Raw genomic sequence first — 26,569 nt, 5'->3', positions numbered from 1 at the left:
AAATGGACAATTTATGTTAATGCACCGTGATTACTTGGACTTAACAGCATGATTATGGTAATTTATATGTATTCGTAGAAGGAAGTGAACTAAGAAGTGTGTGTTCTCATGGTAAAGGCAGTGTTTTAAAAGAACTGGTCCATTAAAATGCATCATTTCACTCTATCCCTCGATCTGTGTCACAATTGTATCCTTCCAAGGGGATTATTTCATGTTTGCTAGATTTTAGACCTGAAGATGGGCGTTAAATTGATTTTAGTCTTCTTTTAAGTTTAGGAACTATTTCCCACCCTTGCACTCTTGAAAAATCTTCTCCTGCTTCCTCCAAATACCTTTTTCATATTCTCAGCGTTGCCAACTGCATAATTGTTCTTCTGTTCCAAAAATATAATATTCGTATGATATTAGCGTATTATAGAAAGCATAATGTTTTTGCCTTGCGTTTTCATAAAATGTGAGGATTTATGATATCAAAAAAAATTATAACAGGTGGTTACATTCTTTGTGAACCATTGCCTCTGCATGCTCTAATTGTTTGCTGCCAGGTTGCCAATGTCGGGCCAGCTGATTATAATTACGATGAGACTGTATCCACGCTTCGTTATGCCATGCGTGCCAAAGGCATTCAAAATCGTGCATGGGTGAACGAAGATCCCAAGGATGCCCTTTTACGTCAGTTTCAAGATGAAATCATCCTTCTCAAAAAGCAGCTATCATCTCTTTCGGTGGAAGATGCTTCGGAAATTATGGGAAATATTTCTGTTGGACATGGCAATCATAGTCAGTCGGCATCTGGTAAGTACCATTGTGACCCTGTTTAATATTCTAAAAGTTGCTTTTTGCCTGATTATATGTCAAATACTTTTCACCTCTCATGAGCATATTTAAATTGGGCTTACTGAAATAGATCTTTCTGTAAACTAATGCATGAAACTATCAGTGCTGTAATTGATGTTTAGAATCCATGTGTTAGATGATCACTCTAATCTCTCTTGTAAATAATATTTTCTGAAGGTGTGAGAAAAATTCCATTTCAAAGTAGAGTTTTTTTGACTCCTCCTATCACATAAACTGTGAGAATATTTGTAGTAGAGGTAGATCTTTTTATTTATAAACAGTGCCATTCTTAGGTTGTTATGAAGATTCATCTGGACCATTGGTTCAAACAGGATTGCCTCAGAACCAACCTGATTTGATTTTTGGTCAGTGTTCCAAAATTAGTGGACCTAATTCCAGATAAGTTATTTCTTTTGATGTTTTCATTTGTTTTTTGGAATGAAATGGACTTTGTCATCTATAAAATACAAATGTGTAGATAATTTTAATTATGAGGGTAATTCAATAAGTAAGTCGCAAACATGCGCGAGTCACAAGCTGGAGCTGTTATGAAAATTTCATTGTGAATGCTTGGAACATTAGCCATGCAGTCCCTACATAGTCCCCAGTGATCTTCCTTCATCTGTTCTGGCCCCCAAGAAATCATTTGGTTTTCTGAGATACCTTTTGAAAATGACGATGCCGTTACTTTTTGGTTGTGACAGCAAACAAAAGACCTATTTGCTGCCGGCTCGTATCAAGAACTTGTAAAGAAAGAGATGGGATAAGTGTCTCTGAATATATGATAGGGTAAATATTTAGGAAATTGAAATAAATTTCAGGAGGTAACTTTTGACTGTTATTGACTCTATTATGAGTTATTTATTGACTTAACCTCATAATGTATATCCTTTGCTGAATGGTATCTGAAAGAACTTCCTTTGATAGCCATCATCCATGTAATTTTTCATTATTAGTGGTTGCTACAAATCTAGCTATTTTTTATGAAGTATTTTTAGTTCTCCTGATAAGTATTTTTGTTTTGTTAATTATGATTTGTATGAAAGTACTGCTCTGCATAGTGTACCCTTCTCATTCTATGACTGTAGATAGCATAAAATTTTATTTTTTATGGCAATGTTATTTTAGCTCGTAGTCATGTCACCACAAAGAATCTCATTGTTATTTGCATTCTTGGGCAACTCTTTCAATCCATTAGACAACTATGTGAAGTAGTACTCAGATTTGGGTTGAAAAGAGGCAAAATGATGTATCTACTGATTGTTTGTTATACCTTGTGCATTACATTGGTGTCTGGGGATGTGAGCTGAAAATAAATTGTATGAAAGGTTTAATTACTGTCTGGGACCCAAAGTATTTGTTCCAAAAAGTTTTGGGCTGCAAATCAAAGTGAAAAGATTCCCAAACAATAAGATTCAGGCTCCTGGAGACGATAAAAGGTGAAAATAAATTTACAGGAAATAGAACCAAGTATTTAGGTCCTGTTTCCAGTAGCAAAAATAAAGAATAAAACACTTCAGAGAACCAAATTTAATGAGTAAATCTAATTTAAATGTAATCTAAAGCTAATCTAATAAATTCAGTAGTAATTTCAGATTCATCTTCAAATAGTCCATGAATGGTTGCTCTAGTCTTTCTCTACACACAATACTACACTTGTGTTGCTGGCATTCAAGCAGAACAATGAATGCCACTGAGGTGCAAAATGCAAAGAGCTTGGAATATCTCCAAAGAGCCTTAGAATAATATATTTTAATATCTAAAAATAAGTGTGTGTATGTATAAGAAGTAAATTATGCACATACATGTATGTGCATACAGTGGAAGTCAGCAGTATTACTTTTTACCACATCACATGATTGAATGACTGAATTATCAAATACAGATACAATCCATTCAAGAACTACTCAAATATAGATGATCATTAAATTCAGTTTTCTCATCCTCTCCTGTTTCCCTGTATCTCCACTCTCTTTCGCCTAGCATAAGCATGGTGGATAGTATTTGATAAAGCCATTGTAAAAGTGGCTTAGAATGAACTGCTTGTAACAGGTATACTGCCTCTTGTATTCAAAATTTGAATGCCCTACTGAGAAGGATGGTACTGGTGTAGTTCTTGACATATTTTTGTTCTTAACATACGTAACAAGATGTAAATGGGCCAAAGTAATTTGGGATTACCCATAAATATCCTTCAAATATTATTTGTATGCATTTGCGAAGGGAAATGTATATGCATGCCAAAAATAATTTATTTTTCATTTTTGGCTTAAAGGATTTTTTAAGATCCATTATTGAAATAGAAAGAAAGACTCGTACTTGTGCCGTATAATAAAATCTGTGGAAAAGTACGAGTCTTTCTTTCTATTTCAATAATGGATATCAATTACTTCCACGAAGTGAAGCCTGAAACAATAGAATATATTCGCAAAGCTAGTATGGATTTTTTAAGACTTTTGTCGGCAATTGATGCTTTGAAAAATGGATGTGACTATTCATGCATCTTATGAAATGCCTTTGAAAAAGAATGAGAAGGGATTTGTATTCTATGTAGGTACTCATTGTAGACTGAATTGTAGTCTTGCAGCCCTGTGGAAGTAGTAATTTGTTAAGATGCCCTTTCAGAGAGCAGTGAATCCGGTGCTGAGAAAGAGGAGGTGAAGGATGAGTATGAAAAAGATCAGAATGAGAGGGACTCGGATGACATTGAGGATGAAGATGATGAAGATGAAGACTTTGAAGAGAATGAGGAAGAGGATAAGTCAATCTCAGAGATTAAGGAAGGAGAAGATGCTGATGGAAATAAGGACCCTCAGAATAATCCAAGCAGTGAAGAAATCAAGGAGATGAAGGTTTTAATCCATTTTATTTTCATCCTCGAAGGGCCAGTGTGAAAGCCCTTTGTTTGTGTCGCCGTTAAATTTTAACTATCTGATAAGCATGAAAAGTGTATGGTGACTCACTGTTTGCACCTTAGATACTGTTAGTTAATACAGTTTTGCATGAAGCCTCTAATAGGTAGAACACTGAAAGTTAATCAAACCATATCAAGGATATCCTAAATTTTGAGTGTAAGTAGTTGACAAAATTAATGATAATTCTAATCAATTAGCATGATGAATTGATGGGTCAAAAAATTACAGATTTTTTAGTATCAAGTAATCTGAATACTATTTAAATATCTCTGTTGTTGTCAGATTACTTTGAATTGCACACTCATGTGATTCGATAATATGTGGGAATATATTCGTGGCTTGTTACTTGTCTTTAGTGACAATGGGGCAAGTTAATCATCAGATAACCTAACACCTAAACTTGTTTGCTATTTTATATGGTATATCATGATTTCTCATATTGAAGGGCAGTCTTTCTATGTGGAACATAAATGCTTATGCTTGTAATTATCAGTAGGTGTTGATGTTTACATTTCAGGTTAATTTTATGTATTGTATCAATACAGCACTGTCCTGCTTATGTGAATAGTGTTGTCTGGAATAGTATTAATGTATAAGTTAGTTACTTTCATTATTTGTTTCGATATAATTGCAGTAGTTTATGTGGTGGTTATAGTGTTACTGAAAGTGTAAGAATTGCAAACATGTTTAGTTTTCATTTATGCAATGTTAAGTGTAAGCTCCCTGCAAACTTTACCTAATGCCACCCTAAACTTCATGCTTCCTCTTTGCAACCAATCTTCTTTAGATTACAAAGCTTCTTTTACAATTATTTTGAAAAACAATTTCTGCGGGGATTAATGGCATCCTGGGTTATGCCTGTGCTAAGATCTACAGCTCATTTAAGTGCCTTACCTTTATTATTCAGCTGTTCATTTTTTCCTTGTCATTCCACCATTTGCTATAAGATGTTCTATTGTGTTCCTAGTTCATTTTAAGGCCCTCTTGATATTGCTGATACCAACTGACCAAAATCTATTGTATCAGCTATCTCTAAATTAATTGAAGCATTTTTCTATCCTCATATGCATGACTATTTAACATCTAACACTCTTGATCCACTTGATCATGAAATCTGAAAGTAAGTTAACAGGCACTCACAGTACTCTTTCGTTACTGCCAAAAACTACCTAATTTTTTGTGCTTTTGCAAAATAATTGTTTTATAATATACGCTAGGTATGAGTTCATTTTAAATGCTCATTGATTTTTGGGTGTGTGTATTGCAGGCAAGGCTTGAAGCAGACCGGCATAACTTGCAGGTGCAGAAGGAGGAAGAGGAGCGTGAGAGGAGACGCCTTGCCTCCGATGTTAATTTGCATGATACTGAGGTCCAGAAAGCTCGGTACGTTTAATTGGGAATTTTTTTTTAAGCTTTCACTCTTCGAATTGATGTTCTAATCCGCTTGGTGGTGTATGGTGCATGAGTGTTTGCAGGACAAAATGGCAAGTTTTTACAAATGCTCCAATCAGAGTCAATTGGTTTTACAATGTTATGATGTGGTACTTTTTCTCCTGCTAAAGAAATAATCAAAATAGGCCATGATTTCAAAATAGTATGGTCATGTTATCATTTCAACTTTCATATATGGAAAACTAAATCGGAGGATTTCACATTTACCCCATCATTCCCATAGAAAAGGATGATTCGACCCTGATTTCCATGATTTCTAACCAAAAGTTTCATGAGAATTCTTGAGAATGCCATATTTAGGGGGCGAGTATCCCTTAGTAGCTCAACTGACTAAACAGGTTGCCACTCATTTTCAAAATTCCTGATTTTTCCCAATGGAAATCCCATAGTTAGCCCTATATTTCCCTTAAATAATACCTCCCTGCACACCAATTGCTTACACCTATTGTTAGCCCAGTTAATATTTCTTAATGCCTTTTGATGGAAGCAGAGTGCACTGTTCGGAAGAGAGTTTGTTTGAAACTTAAAATGATCAAAAAAGATAACTTCACCTGAAAGTATGCCTTAGGTAAGGATCATTTTACTAATGATGTTGATCGTTAAGATGATCCTGGAAGCTAAATGACTTGTTCTGGCTGACAGTTGGAATTATCAGAGGAAAGAATGTACCAACAACTCCTTCACATAATGTGAACTCATGAGGCAATATAGCTTTGATTTACAACATTTTGTACATAAGGATAAATTTATATGCAGAATAAATTTTATCCAGATATATCAGTTATTTCTTTGTAATAATTACGTCAAACTGAAATCCCAACCTACCTGTGTTACCATAGGGGCGACATTCCCCTAAGCCCAATGTTTATAAGTTTCCATAGCTGCACAAAATATGAGATGTAACTAAACTTGCTGCATGGCATACATTTAAGATTTATTTGGGAATTTTTTTAGGATATAATTTCTAGGAAATATTGAAACTGTTAGGCTTCCTAGTGGCTCAAAACAGTGTTGTTATCATAATTTTCAATAAAGTAAACCATTTTCAGTGCCCAATGTGGGGAAAGAACAGTTGATAGTATTTTTCTGGCAAATCAACTTGCATCTTATTGGTTCAAGTTATACCCATTAACACTCAACTTGCAAGAAACAGCCTGATTTTAGAGCAAAAAAAGTACGTCTCATGGGTCAGGAGGTGCGGTTCAGGTAAAAAATCCAGAAAAAGTAAAAGAATTCTTCAAAACATCAATATCAAGTTGGTCAAAAAAGCAGAGTGTGATGCCAGAATATTTTCCACATGTGCGAACTAAATTTACAAAACATTTTGGTCCTTGAAAAATGAGGTTTAAGGATCCTTAGCTGATTAAAACATCATTTGTTGCCTGTGTTATTCACTCTCTTACAATACTATAAAGCTGAAAAAATAAAACATTAATATAATTTATATTATTTAAGAGTTAGATGCATTTTCATCCAAAAGGTGATCCCATTTCTTCTGAATCAAGTCTCAAACTTATTTGAGAAATAACAATTAGAGGGAACTAAAAAAGAAAGGATGAAGGACAAATTTCCCCAAGCCAAGAAGCTAAGGAATCCTGAAAGCATTCAAGCCTAAACCTCTTGGAATGCTTTAGATTTGTAGAAAATGCACCAGCAGGTTTTGAGGTAAAAGGCACTAATGCTGACACATAATTGGGATATCCAGGGCAGTGAGTGATGGTCTTCCATCTGTAAAATGATTTATGAGGGTATCCCAGAAGTGCCCGACCTAACAAAGTAAATACAAAAATTTTGGAAAAAATTTATTTTTCAACATAATCTTCTATCAGCTCTCTACACTTTTCCTAGCAATGTTCAATAGGTTCGATATTCACGGTCGGAAAATCTTTGACCACCTAGCTAATTGTTCAAGTTTGCGAATGGAAAATAATCCAAGGGGGGTAAATCTGGCAAATAGGGTGCATGATGTAGCAATTCAAACTTTCATTAATTCATGAACTTTGGCTATTGCAATAATGGATTTATGAGCTGGTGCATTGTCTTGGTGAAACAGCACTTTCTTCTTAGCCAAATGCAGTAGCTTTTGCTTGATTTCTTTGCTCAAACAGTGCAATATGTTTGCATAATACTCGCCATTGACAGTTTTCCCTTTTTCAAGATAGCCGATGAAAATTATCCCATGCGCATCCCAAAAAACTGACACCATGACCTTGCCTGCAGATGACGGTCTTTGCCTTCTTTAGAACTGGTTCTCCCTTTTAAATCCATTATTTTGATTGTTCTTTTGTCTCGGATGTGAAGTAATGGACCTATGTTTCATCCATGGTTATGAAACGGTGCAAAAAGTTAGATATATATCTCCTTCATAAGCTGCTTGTGTCTGTTTCTCCCATGAAGTGTATTTGTTAATTTTTTGGATCATCTGTTGTTGTCTGCTATTTGTTTGTCTGTAGTTTTTGCTGTGTTTGCATCAGTATTCCCATCCAAAAATAATTCAATTCATCGTAATTTCATTCAATGGCAGGTAAAATCAATTGAAAAAGTTATTACTTGGTAGCTTATCATTGAAGGTAGGTTTAAATCCATTATCATTCCACATCCCTTCCAATAGCTTTAAAAATATGTAAATATGCAACACAAAAAATGTGAAGTATATTCAAATACCATTGGGATATGCCATAACAGTCATTTTAATGGAATCATCCACTAATTTGCAGTAGAATGAATTAATGCAAGGTGTAAAAATCATTCCCCTTGACTGTGATAGCATAATATGAAGCATATGTATGCTTATGGAAAAAATCACGAATAAGTTAGTTTTCACAATATTTGATATCACAATATTCCTTAGTTGTTATCTGTGCTCACTTTGATGAAATTTCACAAATTGAAGCCATCAATGGCTATCTATTAGTCAACTTTACGCGTGGACAATTTATTTTTTGCTTCCAAGTTCCATTCAAAGGAAATAGTCAAATTAAGCATTCTGGTTTTTGGAATTTGTTTGTGTCATGTGTGACATTATTTTTTCAGTAATGAGCGTTCCATGCTCAATGAAAAACTCCAGAGTTTAGAGAAAAAAATACTGGTTGGTGGAGAGAATTTGCTGGAGAAGGCCGAGGAGCAGGAGAGACTCCTTGCAATGTCTCAAGCTGAGCTGGAGGAGCGGAGGTTGAGTGAGAGGCACCTGCGATCACAATTGGAAGAGAAAGAGGTGAGCTTTCATAAATGCAAAAATTGAGTGGAAAATGTCAAATGTAAGCTCTCACTAATTTATCATCAATATTTTTTAAATGTTGTATCAATGCACTGCTTATGTCTCTGGTTACATTAAGTCATTTAGTGATGTGTCGGTACTACTTCTATTTTGGTCTGGTGCCAGTTCAATTCTTAGCTTTGGATCTGAGTTTTAGTTCCAGGTTTTAGTTTTTGATTATTCTGATAAATGGGCAGGCTTCAAGTCACTGACTGCTGTGCCAGTAGACAAATGCTTAATCACCATCACTGGAAAGCTTATTCAAAGTTAAACAACTGTGTCTTTTGTGATATGGTGGAACAACATTGTATTAATGGAAAATTTACTTTTTACTGCACATGCTGTGTTCTAAATTGATACCTTTGAAGTTACATGTCTACATTTGGTTTATGAGAAGATTCATATTATCACAAAGTTGTGTGTATTCTATGATTTTAAAGTTTTAAACTGAAAGATGATAGCAAAATTTATGGATATAAACAATATTTTTTTTACAGAAATGGTTGGATGACAGTTATTTCTCACATTTTTATCATGTTTTTGTAATTCGGAAAAAAGCCCCTTGATGAAATATTTGTAGATGTATAACACACTGTTTTTAGATATTATTATTTATTAGTATTAACACACTGTTTTTAGATATTACACGCCAAAAATATTCTTGGGAGATGAATCCTTTATGTCAGTGGACAAGTAAAGAAGTAAACTGCCACGCCAAAGCTTAGTGTGAAAAAATAGAAAATTTACTTCTTCAGTTATTATGAATTTGTACGTAGTAGTAGTAGATCCTGAAACCATTGAATTCCTTCATGTCATTTCTATTTCAACTTTGACAAAACAAAAGTTATGTATGTTGTGCATTCTGCCAACATATCATGTTAGAATGTAGAGACGTACGTAATTCCAACCGATGAAAAAAATTAAGATGGGCTCACCCAGGTATTGATGAGGTATCAGGACTCTATGGGCACAATAGCAGTGCCTTAGTCAGGGGAAAATCATTTTTGTTGTGCCTCATTTCCTTAAGACTGCCATGCCTTGATATTTTCACTGTCCATGCACCTCCTAGGGTGGGGAACAGGGTCGAGTAGAAGAAAGGGGGAAGGAGCAGCGGCTGGGTGGTGGGCAGGAAATGGGGGAGAGTGGTAGAGCAGAGGAATGGGGAGGATAGACGGGGGAAGGAAGGAGTGACGTGGCCCTTTAGCACCGTGAACATGGCTCTCATAGTTAACATAGTTTAAGGTCACTACCCACGCGTCATCCATTCATCTGTTATAATACTATGACTAATGGTTTTCATTTGGCATCTCTTCATATCATAATAAGCAGTTGCAATTTAAAAAGAGGTTAATAATTCCTCTTCTTTGTAAATACAGTAAACTCTCTATAATCCATGTGCAGATTGTCTATTTTGAAGATTACACGGGAACATGCTATTCTCATTCTCTTTCCGGTACCTCAAAATTTAAATAAAATTACAATCTTAAGAATAATTAAATGCTTTTAAACTTTGATATAGTTTCAACAAAATACAAATTTGAAATGCCTTGGCTTTCTTAAAAGTTTTTGAATATAAAATCAAAAGTTGTCAATTTAGTATTTCATGTTTTAATTTAAACATTTCTATACTATCCATACTTTCCAATTAATCTTTCTCTCGTATTCATCAGCCCTGAATATTTCATATTCTCCTTTGAGGCAAGAGCAAATATTTGCATAGTTAAATATGTAAACTTCGTAACAAATAATTAATTAAATACTCACACTGCATTATTTTAATCTCATGACAAATATGAATCTGTATCTGTGAATATTTTGTCAAATTACCATCTTTGCCAATCATTTCTCTTTTCCTGGTTACGTGATTGGTTTAGCTCTCTGAGGAAAATACATTTTGCTCTTCAAATTTCAATTGTTCTGTGTTCTTGTAAAACTACAATTCCACCCTTTTATAAAAACAGCTGAAAAATAGAAATTTTGTTTTCCAATGCTAACAAAAAACAATTTATCAATCACAAGGAATGAAGAAGGAAAGTCTCTGTGTGTGTGTTTTTTGTTATATATATATATATATATATATATATATATATATATATATGTGGGTAGTCCAGTGGGTAGAGTGTTGGACTGCTGACCGGAGGGTCCCGAGTTCGATTCCCGGGCAAGGCACTCTGGGCACCTGCAGCTCCACCCAAGCTGAAGTGATTTTTCTATATATATATTAACCATTAACACAGTAATCAATATATTATACACAGTAATTATTTTTATTTATTATTATTTATTTTATAGTTAAGTATTATACTCAATAACACAGTAATAATATATTATATATATATATATATATATATATATATATATATATATATATATATATATATGTGTGTGTGTGTGTGTGTGTGTATATATATATATATATAAATATATATATACAGGTGTATATACCCTGATAACCCAAAAACCTCTCCTCTCTCACAAAGCTTGGCACTGCTTTGCTTGTTTTCCTTTCCATGTATTTTACCTTTTCCATCCTTCTCTGCACCCACACTCAGAAGCCTCAAATCCATGCCCGTCATTTTGCTTCAGTTAATAAATTTCCAGGCCATCCACAAGCACACTCTGTTCCAAAGTTTCACGTATCTTTTCTTAAATTTCTTACTTACCTTCCCTCTCACTATTCTCTCCTCCTAACAAATGCTTCTTTGCCTAATTCAATTCCTCTTCTTTTTATGTCCCTTCTACAGTGATCATTTTGGTCCCAGGCACTTGTATGGGTATTCTAGACTATCCTATTCACTGTATTTTTGTAATACTTGTCCTTGGGCAAAAATGTATTCATTATTATAATATAATAATGATGTCATTCATATAAACTAATAGTCCAAGACATTTAAAGTGTTTTCTTTCTTTTTCCAGGCTGAAAGAATTGATATTGAGGAAAAATATTCATCTCTAGCAGAAGAATGTGCTGCAAAGGGACGTAAAATTCGAAAGGTTTACTCTCTAATTCTTGCTGCAAAGGCAGAATTAAGTGATGTTCAGGCAGAAAAGCAGCGAGAAATGGAAGGTTTACTTGATGGCATAAGAGGACTCAGTCGGGAATTGCGCCTTCAGTCACTTATCATTGAAAACCTTATTCCTCCTGAGTTTCAGGTAAATGGCAGGTGTATTTGTTAAGATTTGGATTTTAAGTAATGAAATAGGTATACGTGGTCAGTTCAAAAAGAATCACCAATTTTGAATTTTTGCGGGTTATGTTTGATTTTTTGGTGGCGTTATGTTGTTGCTTATGTCTCTCACTTATGTTGAACAGTTTGGCCATTGTGAATGTTCAGCTAATTTTTGCAAGTGGTTTTGCTTGAACATGTTTTGGCTTATCTTCGATTTTTGCCTGTTCTAAAAATTATGTATGTATATACTATATAATAAATTATACGTATGCACCTTGCCTTTAATGCATCCCAGTTTTGATGGCAGTTTTACCCATATTCTATGAAAAAATTCCACTGTGAGCATAAATTACATAAATATTGTGTAATGCCTGGGTGAATTCACTCAATGAACATGCAGTAGCTTTTCAAGAGTAGATGTGACAATGGAAAGAAGCATGAGGAGCTCTTACTTAAAGTTGTATGCATGCAATTTGACCATAAATATCAACATGAAAGTGAAAATATCATTAATGTGTGATTTAGGTGTCTTTACGTGAGGATTCTTTCAATTCTTAAATTTGGCCTACTTTAACTAGATTGGTATATGCTAGAGTGGAGTTTCAATTTTTTGGTTTGCGTCACGAGTGTGTTATCATGAGTCGTGGGATAAAGTAGAGCAAATTTTAATATCTCACCATAGCAATGGATGGGGTTTGCTCCTTTTCGCTCTGCAATTATTCATTGATAATATTCCATGTTTCAGAGCTTGCGTAAAATAAAATTCGGTGTGTAAAATAAACTTCCTCGGTTTTTCTGTTTTATTTTACCCACCATGAAATGAAATTTGAAATCTCTTATTTCTTTCTCTTCCCTTTATTGGTTTTCCCTTTCTCTATTCCTGAGACCTCCCCATCCCATTCCTGGTGGCCAATGGCTCCACAGATAACCAATCGAATATATCATCACAAGTCTTTGCCAGATTCAGCTCAGCACTGAGTATGTGTTCATACACAGTATATGTGTATGTATTTTCATCCATGGTTTGAATTTAAAATTTTAATTTTCTGTTTAATTCTGTGCGTACACTAAGCTGTTTCCTCAAGGAAATCTAATGAGGTCAACCAGCGAGGCTCAGTTGATTAGTAATGGAATATTTCCTTAACTAATGACTTCAAACAATTTATTCATTTATCTTCTCCATTATTCACCTCATAAATTCCTCGGTTTGATAAATTGTATATATATTTTCTTGGCTCAATGAATGATATATTTCCTTGAATGGACAGGTTTATAATTGGAACTGAAAGTAAGTGCATCTTTATTCAATATAAATTGAATTCTTTAGTTTATGGACACAAAATTTACGTAATCCTGCAATTTATATTTCTGACACCTACCATTAACTTTAAGTCTATTGCATATGGAAATGACAAACTGATTTTTATATTATACATATATACCCAGATTTCATTCATAGCTGTAAATTTTAATTTAGTTCAGGTATTCTTAATCATGAAAATGAATTTCTATGAATAAATTGTTTGAAAATGGGGTGTGTTAATCATTAAAAAAAAATGATCATCAGTCTAGTTATCTGCTGCTGCTGCTTAATGTGAACTTTTGCAAAATGTGATGCTTTGGTTTTCTGATGGATGCTGTTTTCTTAAATCATTTAAAATAATACCACAGCTGTTAACTGAGGTGCAAGTTATTTCATTTTAATATTGATTAATATTACATTTAAGAGTTCAAAAGAAAATAAAAGTAATGAAAATAAAGCAGAAGCTGGGAATTCTGCAAGAATTATATGCAAACATATGGCATCTGTCAATGTGAAAAGTCATGCCACTATATTTTTTTGTGTTAGGACTTTATTATTTACATTTACTGCATCATTGTTTAAGAAATTACTTGTGATTTATTTTCTTATAATCTTGCAAGAAATTTCTTTTATAAAACAAAATTTACTATCAAAATATTTGTCCCTTAAACCTCTATGTTACATTTTTGTCACTATTATTAGCTCTAGTATATCTGCTTAAGATAGGTTTTGGAAAGACCCAGGTACTATTATGCCCTGACTAGCAAGACTGAAAAGTATTCATCAACTCCAAAGTATACTGTACAATAAATAGTTAATTAGCCTATCCTTAACATCTTATGTCAACATGCCTCTTCTTTTCCTGCCTCTACCTTAGTTCCCTATGTTCTCCCCTCTACTGCCGCTTCCATTTTCTCTCTCCCAATCTCTTTTATTCACTTGTCCTCCTTTTCATTTCTCCCAACAGCTCTTTCTCAATTTCGCTTCCATGTCCTTGCCAAGAACTTCATTGGCTTACCTTTGCATCCAATTTATTATTTCTCTCCCAATCTCTTTTATTCACTTGTCCTCCTTTTCAATTCTCCCAACAGCTCTTTCTCAATTTTGCTTCCATGTCCTTGCCAAGAACTTCATTGGCTTACCTTTGCATCCAATTTATTCTCTCCATTTTTCTCCACGCCCGCATCTCAAAACCCTCCCGTCTATACTTATCCTGTTGCCTCAATGATCAACTGCCCCAGCTATGCAAGACTGCTCTCCCAAGTTTTTAGTAGCCTTTTTTTTACATCTTTACCCAACATTCCTGCCGTCAAAACCCACCTCTTTGTGATTGCTTCCTTACCTAATACATGCCTTCATATAATGCATCTATTAATCTGCCCAACCTCTTCCAAAACATTCCCCCAATTTGTGAACTCTTCTACTTGGTGTAGTTCATGTCCCCCCAACTTACATGCTTGTCTTAGCCTTCCTACTTCTTGTGAATCTCTTTGCCTTCATTTTTTAAAAATCTCATCTCATATTTTTATATGATCAATTCCCATCCCATATTCTCATCACATATTACCATCACACTGATTCTACAATCACATATTACCATCACACTGATTCTACAATGTGCTAAATATTGTCCCTTTGGCTGAATGGCTAACTGATGCTTGATCATTCACAAATCTGATGGGAAGAGTTCCCCTTCTACTTTCATTCCTGCCTCCGGCCCTTCCCGTGCCTCCCTTCCTCCCTCTGCATGTAGAATGAAAAGAAGAGGTGACCATGGGCATCCATCCTGACTCTCCATTAATTGTCCACACCTGTTCAATCTGAGACTTGTACCGGGTCCAGATTAGTCGTCTACCTTACTTGTATCCTCATGTCTTTTGCAAAATATTCATTATTTATGTATAGTTGACTCTGTTAAATGCCTTCTCAAAATCCTTTAAGCGTGCGAATACATCCTGGTTGTACATGCTCTCCCTTTCGACTAGTTACCTTATTCATTATTGCTCTGGTATCATACTTGCCCATCCCCTTTCTACACCCAAACTGATCTTCTCCCGAGAACTCATTTGCTCTCTTCTCCGTCCTGCGTTGATGGTCCTAAGTAATACTTTATCCGCTTGTGAAATCAGACTTCTAGTCCTCGTATACTGATTTTCACTAACACCTTCAAAAATGTAACTTCAAGGTTTTTATTTTATTTAAATTTTTTTCTCCTGAATTAGGAGCAGATAGATCGTTTTGTTCACTGGAATGAAGATATTGGAGAATGGCAGCTAAAATGTGTGGCTTACACAGGAAATAATATGAGGAAACAGTCAACTACCACCACAAAGCCTCAAGATAAAGAGGTAAGATTTTAGTATTAAGAAGGCTGTACACTTGTTGCTTGGAGATCTAAGAATCCTCTGGAATTGTAGAAGTAAAAGCTAATGTTATGTCTGTTAAAAGAATAAACGGGCATGTACATTAGCACTTTCTTTGAGAACTCCATCAATTACCTATTTAAATAATAATAACGTTAGATTTTTCTTTTGAGGATGTGTTTGAATAGAACTTTTGCCTAATTTATAATCATCAGTTTGTTAATGCAAACAAATTAGAGTTGGTTTTGACTTCATGATTTTGATGTGGTTCTCTGAAATAATGACCATGATGTAAAAATGTATTAAACTGAACTTAACGCATTTATTTCTGGCAATTCCGTCCTTGTCACCGATTTGCTCATGCATACACACAATCCCTGAGATACACAAGCCTTGACTTGCAAGGGTGGTCTGAAAATTTTTCAGGCTTGCCCATAGATGACATCATTAATTGCATGATTTTTCTCATGTTGGCAAAAATGTGTGTAGATTCTGTGTGAAAATGCTAGCCATTCCATTCAGCAGTTTGCTATAAGCAGACAGTTGAATCAGTTGTGATGCGGTTGTTGAGAGAAATGGAAAAAATCGAGTATCGTGCAGTGATAAAATTCTTCATAAAAAAAAGGTTAAATTCAGGGGTTCCAATCCTAGAGGCAGCAGGCTTTTTCAGTAGTATCCTTATTTTGACTTGAGGTGTTTTGTGGGAAGCACTTTAAGTGAGTACGTCATCAGTCGGATGGGCCGTTAAACTGTAGACCCCTTGGCACCTTTTGTTAAGAGTAGGCTAATGCTGACACCAGGTTTCACTCCACCCTTCCCATTCATTCCTAATAGCCCAAATGACCTCAGCTGTTGGTCGCTTCCCCTAAATCTACTACCACCAGAAGGTTTAATGCCGACCAAAAAATCATTCAAGAATTGTAAATGTGTATGGGGACTATTCTCCTTCAACTTCCACCATGGAGAAATGGGCAGCTGAGTTTAAATGTGGCCATGAAAGCCTCCAAGGTGAAGGGAATCCTGAAAGTGCAACCACACCATGAATCATTGAAAAAGGGCACAATATGATTGTGTAAGGTCAGCCTATGAAGGTGCATGCAATTGCTAATACTGTAGGGATATCAAAAGAATGCATGTTACATTTTGCATGAGGAATTGCCCATGACAAAGCTATGTGGAAGATAGGGGCCATGCCTGCTAACTGTGGAGCGAAAATGCATTCGAATGACACTTTCCAAACAGTGTTTGGCACGCTTTATGAAATACAAGGGTGAAATTTCTCATAGATATTGACAATGGAAGAAACATGGATTTGCCATTATGCACCAGAATCAAAACAACAGTCCATGCAGTGGATAGAGGCTGGTTCTTCAGCTCCAAAGAAGGCAAAGATGGTGCCATTGGCAGGAAAGGTCATGACATTGGTTTTTTGGGATGCAAAAGGGCTTCTATTGAATCTTGAAAAAGGTCAAATGATAGCTGGGAAGCTAATACTAGTATTCTAACCTTCTTACAAAACTGAACTCAAGAGTTCATGAAAATAGACCTGGCTTGCAGATAATAACACAATAATGGATGAAATGTATTATTTTTTAAAGGCAATTTTTTTAATAATAAAGCTTTTTTGAAGTCTCAAATTATAATTTTCAACATCAGGTCAAGAACTATTCAGGTCACCATCATGCGTACATATATCTTACCCTGCAAGTTGTTGCTACTAGTGATGCAGATACTAATTAGGCCATTAGAGAGTTAAAGAGCATAGTTATAACATAAAAACCAATTTGCCCAACTTTCTCCTTCAATGGAACTGGAAGGTCCAGATGGAATGAAATGGACAGTCATGTCAAAGAATGAAGCTGTATTTCTGTGCATCTGGTTTTGCAGTACCTCAGACTGCACCACCACCTACTTCCACCTTTCTCTAATCTTTTCTGTTTCAACTATTATTTTACCTGACTTTATCTGTCAGCACAGATCTTCCCTTCTTACTTCCCCTCAGTGTTTTCACCTTCTTATATAGCGCACTTATTTTGCCCTTCTTCTGCAAACTTTCCATATCCTCACACTACATCTTCCGTATTTCTTTTGCTCGATTTGTTGCCCATTTCAATTTATTATATAACATTTTGTTCTTCCTTCTACCTAACTCTGTGTGTACATTCTTCCATTTCCTTCTCTCTTTGTAATCATCTCATTCGTGATCCAAGGTTTCCTTTATGTCCTTTTCACCTTTTCCATCCTTCTCCATATCACATTTCAAATGCCTCCAATGTCTATCACCTTGCTTGAGTGTTTTTTTAATATCCGTTAGCATGATGCAAATTATCTTTGTCGAAAAACATTATTTATGAGAAATTATGTAATTAACATCTGGACAACATAATCATATACATATTGAAGAGTTTATGTGGTGCCCCCTGCCTGTTTTTTTCAAACATGATAGTTGAGGACATCTTTGCAAACCTTACATTTTTCTCCAATTTCTAGTTTCCTGAACCCAACTTGGAGAATGTTTACTTATCCTACACCCCTGAAGGATTACGGAATCCTTTGAGGTTCCACAAGAACAGTTCTGGCATAGGGAACGCCAGCATTGGTGGGCCATCGATGAGAAGAGCTCGTTCTCAGCTAATGCGACCAAAGACTGCGCTTGGAATACGACCTCACTCAGCTGCCAAAAAATAAGTGCTGTTTCTTGGAGTCAAGAGTTGCCAGTTTAATTTCTTGGGCCAAGATATTTATTAATTTTGATATTCCAATGTTACCATTTTGTTTAATATGCTAATTTCTCTTCAAAAGGTATTGTATACTATAATTGTTAATTCTGTCACATTAAATGCACATAAAATATTTTACCTGTGTTCAGCACTTTTGTTTAAATTCTATGTGGCTATATACTGTGTATTTTCAAGGAAAAAATATGATTTTGAATTTAAAGAGGAGTGTAAGGGAATGATTTTTCATGAGCGTAGTTCTCTTTGCAGTGTGGATTACAGCATTTAAATATGTCACTGCACATTTAAATATGGAGTGGTATTCTCTGTTGGTGTACTTTTGTTTCAAAATCTGCAAATGTAATCATCTTGCTCTGTTATAATTAAAAGTTTTGGAGATTTCAGAGTGTAGCAATACATTTTTATAAGGCTGGTACAAAAAGCAGTCCCCACAATGAAAATTGATGAAAGACTAAGATAAGATTATGAGCATTGTGTGATGAGTATAACTTTGGGAGGTTTTTGTGCAGTTTTTACACACAGGATAACGTCACAAGGAACATTCCTGGATACTGTAGAAAGGAATGACTTTGGCCATTTAAAAGATATTCTTCTTCTATATTTTCAGGTTGATTGACAGTTAATACCATATAAAACTTAATTGAAAAGAATAAAAGACATGCAGGCATCACCAATGTGGGCTGTAAAATTTTCAATTGAAAAACCTACAGTTGTGCCATAAAATTAGTCAAGTCCTCAAAAGTCTCTGCAAATTGAAGGGACTTCAGTCATTATCTTTTTTTGTGAAAAGTGTTCAATAGATGGAATTGTTATTGAATTCTTCCTTGTATGGTAATATTGTCGATTCAGTTATTTTTTTAAAATAACTAGTTATTTATATCTTAGTGTTAATGATGGAGCCCATCCCACCTGGTTGTATTGACTTCAGGCATGTTCTACTAAAAGTAATCTATACGTATATGATGATATTTTAACATTCATTTTGCATATTTATTTGTTTGATTTCACGTTATGAATTTATCATTTATTGAAATTCATTGGAGCGGTAAAAATTATACATTCATGAATTAGAATTTCATGTTTCCATTGTGAATTAGAATTTCAATGGTTTCCGTTGTGGATACAAATTATTTTGAAGTAAAATCTTCATACAAGTATCGCCAATTGGGATCCCATATTCTGCAATGTTAAAAGGCCAGCAGATATTAACCCATCCTCTATAAGAAGCATTGTATGACTGCATCATTAGTTATTACATACTCTCCACAGTTTAATTGAAGAGTACTTCTGATAGCAGGGTGTGAGTTTTTAATTTGACTCTTTTAACTCCATCCAATTCTAGTTTTGGCTGATTTTCATTACACCTCAGTAGGAACACCCACCATGCTTATATTGGCAATTCCAGTGAATGGCCTAAAACATTCCAAAATATTTCATTTTCTTAAAAAGAAAGAAATATGATTTCCATGGCACGTATGCCACCAAAGCTTTTTTGTGTTTATTACAATCAAATACAGGCACATCTCCATTGGGCATTATCCTAAATTTTATTATACATAGTTTTTAAGGAGAGCCTCAGAGATGCTCGATTATTACAAACTCTTCAAACATGAATTTGTTGTCAAAATGTTCAACAGGTAAAGGCAGCATTTTCTGCAAGCAATGTCATAGTTTCATGAATGAATAGAAACTAGGGCCCATGCTGGTAATATTTGTCAACCAACTAAAAAAGGGTGAAGTTTCCTGCTATGAAGCTTTGGGCACATGGCTGAAGTCACTCCATTGTACTACAGTATTGAAGAATGTTTTGTTGTTGGTATAATTCTGTGAGTGATGATATCTGCCATATAAATTGTATCAACTCTTTCACAGCATGATTTCTCTTTTTATTTTATTTTTATAAGTAGCTTGTAATTTATTCAATCATATTTACACTTAATTGTTTTCATTGAGTTGTAAGAATGGTAGTGGTCGGTGAAGTTACAAACTTCTCCTCTGTATATTATTTTAGTCAGCCTGTTTCTAGTCGTTCTAGTCATACCATAAATGCATTTTTTTAATAGTTTTCATTTGGAGAAAACACCTTAAAAATATAACTTGGTTTGAATAATTGCTTCATAATAAACAAATGCAATCAAGTGCTCTTCAATCAAACCATTTAAGGTTACATTTTTTCATCATATTCTGTCATACTTACAAATAATGATATTTGATATGAATAATATTGTGAATAGAATTCATTCCAATCTATTTTTTGGCACTTGGTATTTCATAGTACATTCCATGTTAGAGGGAGTATGTTTTCGATGTAGTAGGTGCAGTGTGCATGATTGCATTTCTTGCCATTAGATTCTCCTTGACCAATGGCTATGGGCTAGCTGAAAACTAGCCAACAATATTGAATCAACTCAGTTAATTAATTTCGTATATGGTGATTTTATCATGACCTGTCTGGGCTGATTTTTTGAATTTCATTGAACATTAATATAATATTTTACGGCATGCCATTTTCTCTCTGAAAAATTAAATGGGTGATAGAAATATCAAATAAAAATATATTTTTCGGATAAAACTACAAGTTGCAGAAATGTTTTGCACGTCCAAGGATATGTTGGTTAAGCCTATTTCAAGGGTGTAGTTTTAATACATGTGAATTTGATCTGAAGGGAGTGTGCACACCTTGAGTATAGCAGTAGTCAATACTTATATAAATGCTAGAAATAAACATTTAATTCATTTTTGAAAATCACAATCAGGGTTTGTCTATTTTAGGCGTGTTAAAATAGTCTGTGAATTATCCGGCACAAGTTAACATGGGCAAGTCTACACCAATTTATTTTTGTTTATTAGCGTAGAAATCTTCATGCATACATTCATGATTAAACTTACCTGCATTAAAATGATGAGTAATGCACGAGTGTTGCATGCATAGGTGTGATACTCTTGCATTGATAAGCATTTTAATTCAGACATAACATTTTGGTCCTGACAGGATGTTTAGACATGTAGACATTGTACCTATATGATGGGTACTCATGCAGAGTATCAAAACTTTCTGCCTCCTTAATAGTTACGTGGGTGAGAGTAAAGGTGTGTGCATGGATTTTTATGTTATATTTTTTAACTTCCCAACCAAGGTAGGTTTTCCTTTGTTGCTAGTAGTATTATTTTTTGCTGCTTCTTTCTACATCTTCCTTGGTCAATTATATCTCCACAGTTATTTATAATGAAATGGCCTCATTGTGTTGATTGAGGTGCATTATGACACTATAATGGGTTTGAATTCTATTCCATGGAAGTCAGGAACAAATTATTATTTCCTTCTTCAAATATTCTGACTTCTTACCTGCTTCCATACTGTCCAAAGAGCCTATTCTCTTCCATGGTTACCTGACATTCTCCCTTGTATTATGACTTCTAATATCCCCCAACCCTCCGTGGCATATTTCATCCCCTCACTTCTTCTGTCTTCTCCAGATTTCACCCTTGAAATTCTTCTCTCCTCCTGCTTGAATCTTCATCATTGCTCTTCTTTCAGCTTATTTTTTCAATTCTCTGTTAAATCTGCATCTCAAAGCCTCTGATTTATGATCATCATCTTCTGAACCTGAATCAGCTGAAATCAGGGAATTATGATAAATCAAAGTCCTTCTGTGTGAATTAGTTTATTTTGTGGTGTGACCATTAATTGCTAAGTGACCACATTTCTTTAGAGATTTATCATCTTGTACCCAATTCATTTCCCAGATGGATTCCATTCCTGGGATGTCTATAGTGGAGGAATGTGTAAATTCCTTTTACCTTGTGATGGCATCTGTTGTTTAATTTTTATCTTCATTAATATGCAGTAGGCTTTTATTAACTGGTCTTGTGTTTGCTCAGTTGGTTGCAATACTCAGCAAAAGCTCAGTCTGCAAAAATAGGTCTGAATTAAGGATGGCAGCCTCTGAAAAATGGTCTGCACTACCCAGATTTGCCAATGAGAATAGAGGTACCAATTGATGGTGAAATGGCTTCAACATGGGTGATGTTATTAAAATTTTCATTTTATCCAACATGAAGAAACATGCCGCAATGTGTGCAGTGGTAATAATCATACAGATACAGAGTTAATATTTTCATTTCATTTTCCCACCTTGGAATGGATGGAACTCATTGTGTAGACTTAGGTTCTTAGTAGATCGCGGCTAGTGTACAAGTCAGGGTTGCCACACCGAGGAAAATTCCATTTGAAGTCTTAAGCTTGAAATTGTTGGATTTTGGTTTTAATGAGTTATCCAATTATTTCGGTGACATTAGTGATTTTCCTCACGGCTAGAATCGTTGAGCTTGGCTGACTTTTTTCGTGATTCATTCATTCTTCACTGTTTTCCTGATTCTTTCATTCCTCGGAAGCTCTTGGCATGGCAGGAGTGACATCTTTGAAAACATGCAAGTGTGAAACTCAGTAACTTCAGAGCCACATATTTGAGAGGGTCTACTCTTGTTCTCAACTTTTAGAGCTATTCCCCTTATTTTCATTTTCCATAACGATTGCACTGTCATACACACTAAGCATTTTTCAGGCTAGCATTTTGTAATTAAGGACACTTGAGGCTTGTTTTTGATGGATTATTATGAGCTGCATATCTTTCAGAAACTGTCACTAGAATGAATTGGAATTAAAAAAGTTAATACAGGTCTTCAAATTTTCAAGTTGAGCATTGGAAAAACTTCAGTGTCATTTATTAAAGGACAATGTAGATTCATTGTGTATGAAAATATCATTCTTGCCCACTTAGGTATGGATGCTTTGCATTCAGCATTGACCTTGGCAGAATTTTCTCCTAATCTATAAATCATAGAAGTAAATGAGCATGACATTAACTCTACTCATAATGATGCCTTAAAATATGTCCATCACACACACCATTAAAGACTTTAAACAAAAACACCACTTATTTCCTCTTAGACTGCCTGGTTTTTGAACTTGGTGAACTATTTTACGTCCAGCTTTTATTTTTCTAATTTTTTGGGGAACCTTGTAATGGCTCCACATGTCACCTCAGATAAAATGTCTTAAGAACAAAACTTACTGTGGTAAGTCTGCAATTGTTTACCTATGTGCCAAATGCTATAACATACTGTTATCATTCAAGGTAAATGAATCATCTTTATGTGTAGAAAAAACTAACATCTTTGCAATAGGTTTTCAATAAAATCACCACATCTCATATCTATGATCATTTGACACGGTTGTATGCTATTGGGTGATCAACCAGTTATTATCACCAGTGACTAGCCTCTTCATCAGATTATTTCATTGGTTAATTTTTTGACTAGTGGTCATATTATATTTACTGATTTTTATGTCAGTAATTCTGTAGTTACTTTCCATTATATCTTTCGGGACAGAAATGTGTCCTCCTCACTTTTAGCCCAGATATAGCTTACTGTCCACCTATATGTCCCCTTAATTGATGATTTTTAAAATGGATGAGTCTAGAATGTGTAAAAACTTTCACTTAAAACTTGAGTGAAATTGCTTATACGTAATTGCCTGATCTGTTTGTTGTGCTGAAATTTAAGTTATAACTCAATGACTTTTGTGCCTGATAAATTTGTTGTATTCAATATGTATTTAATTTTTAAGTTATTTATAAATATCTCAATCTGGTTTTGCCAGTAAACTTACGACTATGTCCCTAATGTGAAGTGCAACATGATTTTAACAGTCAGCGAAATTCTAACTAAATTAGTTGTAGTTGATACCCAAGTTACCCATCATTTTTCTCCTCAGCCTTGATGATGTATGACATGTTATCTGCTCTTTTTATTTAATGATGCTAGTTTGTGACTTAGTATTTAATTTACTTCATATATTGTTATTTAATTTTGAAGTATGTGTATTGCTACTTTCTTCAAATTGTAAACTTGATTGTGAACAGAACACATGAAAATTGTACTCAGTTGAAGTAAAATTTCAACGCTAATTTTTAAGTTCCAGAATAATATGAATTGCCAATATGATTTTTTGCATGGATTACAAAACAATAGGCACTCTGTTAGATCTATTGAAGTTCCAGAAACTTCCAAGCAAAATCTTGATTCAAAACAAAATGGTTATCTGTATGTTGTCCATCCAGAATTTCATCCAAATTTTTATGGTGCAAGTTCCTCATGTGGTTTTAAGGAGGCAGCTTTCATTTGTCACCAGTTAAATTAGTGGCAGTCCCTTGGGTATGTTTCTCTACTTTTTAAGTGTTCTTTAGCAATAAGTCCATACATATTCATGTTCTATAAAACAGTTAACATTGAGGTGATATTTTATCAAGCCACTTTATAATGCTTAACGTTTAACTTACCAAATGACTGCAATTGCTACTTCTTTTGATAATGCAGTGTGAATAGGGAATAAATGACTCTTGTTTATTAACTGAGAATGAAGTGAATACTTTTGGGTTGCTACATGTCTGGAACTTAAGGATCACCTGGATGCAATAAGAAAATTCAATATTAGTCCGGGAAAGTTTGAATTGAAAGAAATTTTAGATTTTTGGATTATTCTTCTAAACCCAATTGTATTTAATGATTATCAATATGTAAGTTGGTTATGTAGTAACATAATAATAAAGCAGAATTCAGTTAAAGATGTTTCAACATACGTCCCTTTCTTTAAATTTCTTTAGTGTGGCTGTACTGCTGAGATATTGGTGCTAGTATTCTGTTAAGTAAGGTAATAATTGGCAGTTCCAATTTCCATTATAAAGATGAATTTAAATATAATTTTATCTTGGGGAAAAAAGTAAAATTTTTGCCTTGGAAGTTTGAGAAATTCATGAAGCCAGAACTGTAGCAACCCAGATCCTAGCACATACTATGTTCTATAAGTTAATACTCAGGAAATGCTTAGCTCGCTATTTGTAAACTGATGAATTTTGTGCATTCAGATGAATTGAGCCATGGTCAATAAAATTTCTTTGAAACGTTTTAAGGGTTTTCTGTTTAAATATGTTTTCATGCGGTTTTGTAAGATAAACGTCCAAGTGGCCGCATAATACGTGGCCATTTAGATTCTAACAGTGTGCCTTCCCTCTCACCATAGTATGATGCTGTCTTTTTTTATGTAAATTAGTCAGTCAGAAATGGTTCTTTACTTGCTTGTGGGACATCATCCAACGTAAAGGTGACCTCCTAAGAAATTCTATATGTTCCTAAAATAGAACAATTTCATTCTCTACAGGCAAGTAAATACAAGTAGAAATATTCATCAAAATTAGATATAACATGTAAGTAGCAGTATATTCAGTCTTTAGGCTTGATGAGAATGCTTGACTTAGACATCACATGGATAGGATGCACTCAGAACCCAAATACCTATGTCATTCAGTTATCTATTGGGATGTGGACTGAGGTGAGCCCATTTGCAGTGATTGAACCATCTAAGGTTTTCAAATAACATGCATTAGAATAACCTACATTTAGTAGTTAGGCCAAGTCCTCTGTTTGAGTCAAGAGAAAACAAATGTCCCCAAAACACAACTTTTATCATAACTTCAAACAAGAGCCCAGCAGACAGACAACTGCAAGGACTTACTTTAAGCAGTGATACCCCTGATGCAGTCGCATCTTCTGGTGGAAGGCATTCATTTCTTTGTTGTAACTTCACTCGAGGTGTGTAGGCCTCCAGGTCCAAATCCCGTGTGGAAAAATGATTTTTAAACTTTAAAATTGATGCATTTTGACCTGAAAATGGCACAACCAGTAAAGCCCTATGCTAATGGCAAGGCTTGTAAAATAAATGATAAATAATAGTTTTATTTGCTAAAGGCTCTTTGCTTCTGCTTGTACGCAATCATTTCAGTACACAGAATCATTATGTTGTCTGTCAGGTTCAAGTTCACCATACTCAGCAAAACTATCAGAACCGACAACTCTTCAAAATTTAAATTGTTAGTGAAAGATAAGTTTTTCAAATATTTAATACCAGCCTGGGATTAATAATCCTTTATCCACATGATTCATCAATATAACTCTTTCTTAAATCAAACTAGATGGCATGTTTCACAGGAGTTATACATTCATGTTCTGTGAAATTCCCACGATTTATGCATTATGTCAACTTTGTTGTAGTTTCTCTTCTCCAGAGGGTATGTCAGGAATAGTTTCTCTAACATGGACTTATTCTTCTCAAACCAATTCCGTAGCCCCATAGTCACCCATATGTACGAGGGTGGTCCCAGAAGTACCCGACCCAACAAAGAAAACAAAAATTTTGGAAAAAATGTATTTATAAATAAACATAATCTCCTTTCAGCTCTATACACTTTTCCCAGTGATGTTCAATAATTTTGATGCTCATTTAGGGTAAGAACTGTCTTGATCCTCAAAATAGCCATTAACTGCCGACATCACTTGTTCACAGTTGGAAAATCTTTGACCACCGAGCCATTTTTTCAAGTTTGCAAACAGAAAATAATCCGAGGGGGCTAAATCTGGCAAATAGGGTGCATGATGTAGCAATTTAAACTTTCATTAATTCATGGATTTTGGCTA

At 34.6% G+C, this 26,569-nt stretch overlaps 1 protein-coding gene across 2 annotated transcripts in view; it reads left to right on the top strand.

Moving 5' to 3' along the window:
* The window catches only part of Klp64D (kinesin-like protein 64D), a 38,713-nt gene extending 13,719 nt beyond the window's left edge, over positions 1–24,994 (top strand). The window contains exons 7-14 of one of the 2 annotated variants that reach the window (XM_071593281.1): positions 546–795; positions 1,131–1,202; positions 3,463–3,689; positions 5,020–5,135; positions 8,238–8,418; positions 11,377–11,613; positions 15,156–15,281; positions 17,787–24,994. In XM_071593281.1, the coding sequence (XP_071449382.1) occupies positions 546–795; positions 1,131–1,202; positions 3,463–3,689; positions 5,020–5,135; positions 8,238–8,418; positions 11,377–11,613; positions 15,156–15,281; positions 17,787–17,984 (1,407 nt within the window). In that variant the 3' untranslated portion in view covers positions 17,985–24,994. The remainder of the gene's footprint in view (positions 1–545; positions 796–1,130; positions 1,203–3,462; positions 3,690–5,019; positions 5,136–8,237; positions 8,419–11,376; positions 11,614–15,155; positions 15,282–17,786) is intronic. The other variant, XM_071593282.1, reaches the window with a different exon arrangement.
* Positions 24,995–26,569: the final 1,575 nt, after the last annotated feature.

The sequence above is a fragment of the Hetaerina americana genome, unplaced genomic scaffold (genome assembly GCF_022747635.1).
Source record: "Hetaerina americana unplaced genomic scaffold, ioHetAmer1.1.p SCAF_54, whole genome shotgun sequence".
Classification (NCBI taxonomy): Eukaryota; Metazoa; Arthropoda; class Insecta; order Odonata; family Calopterygidae; genus Hetaerina; species Hetaerina americana.
This window is presented reverse-complemented; position numbering and strand designations above follow the sequence as displayed.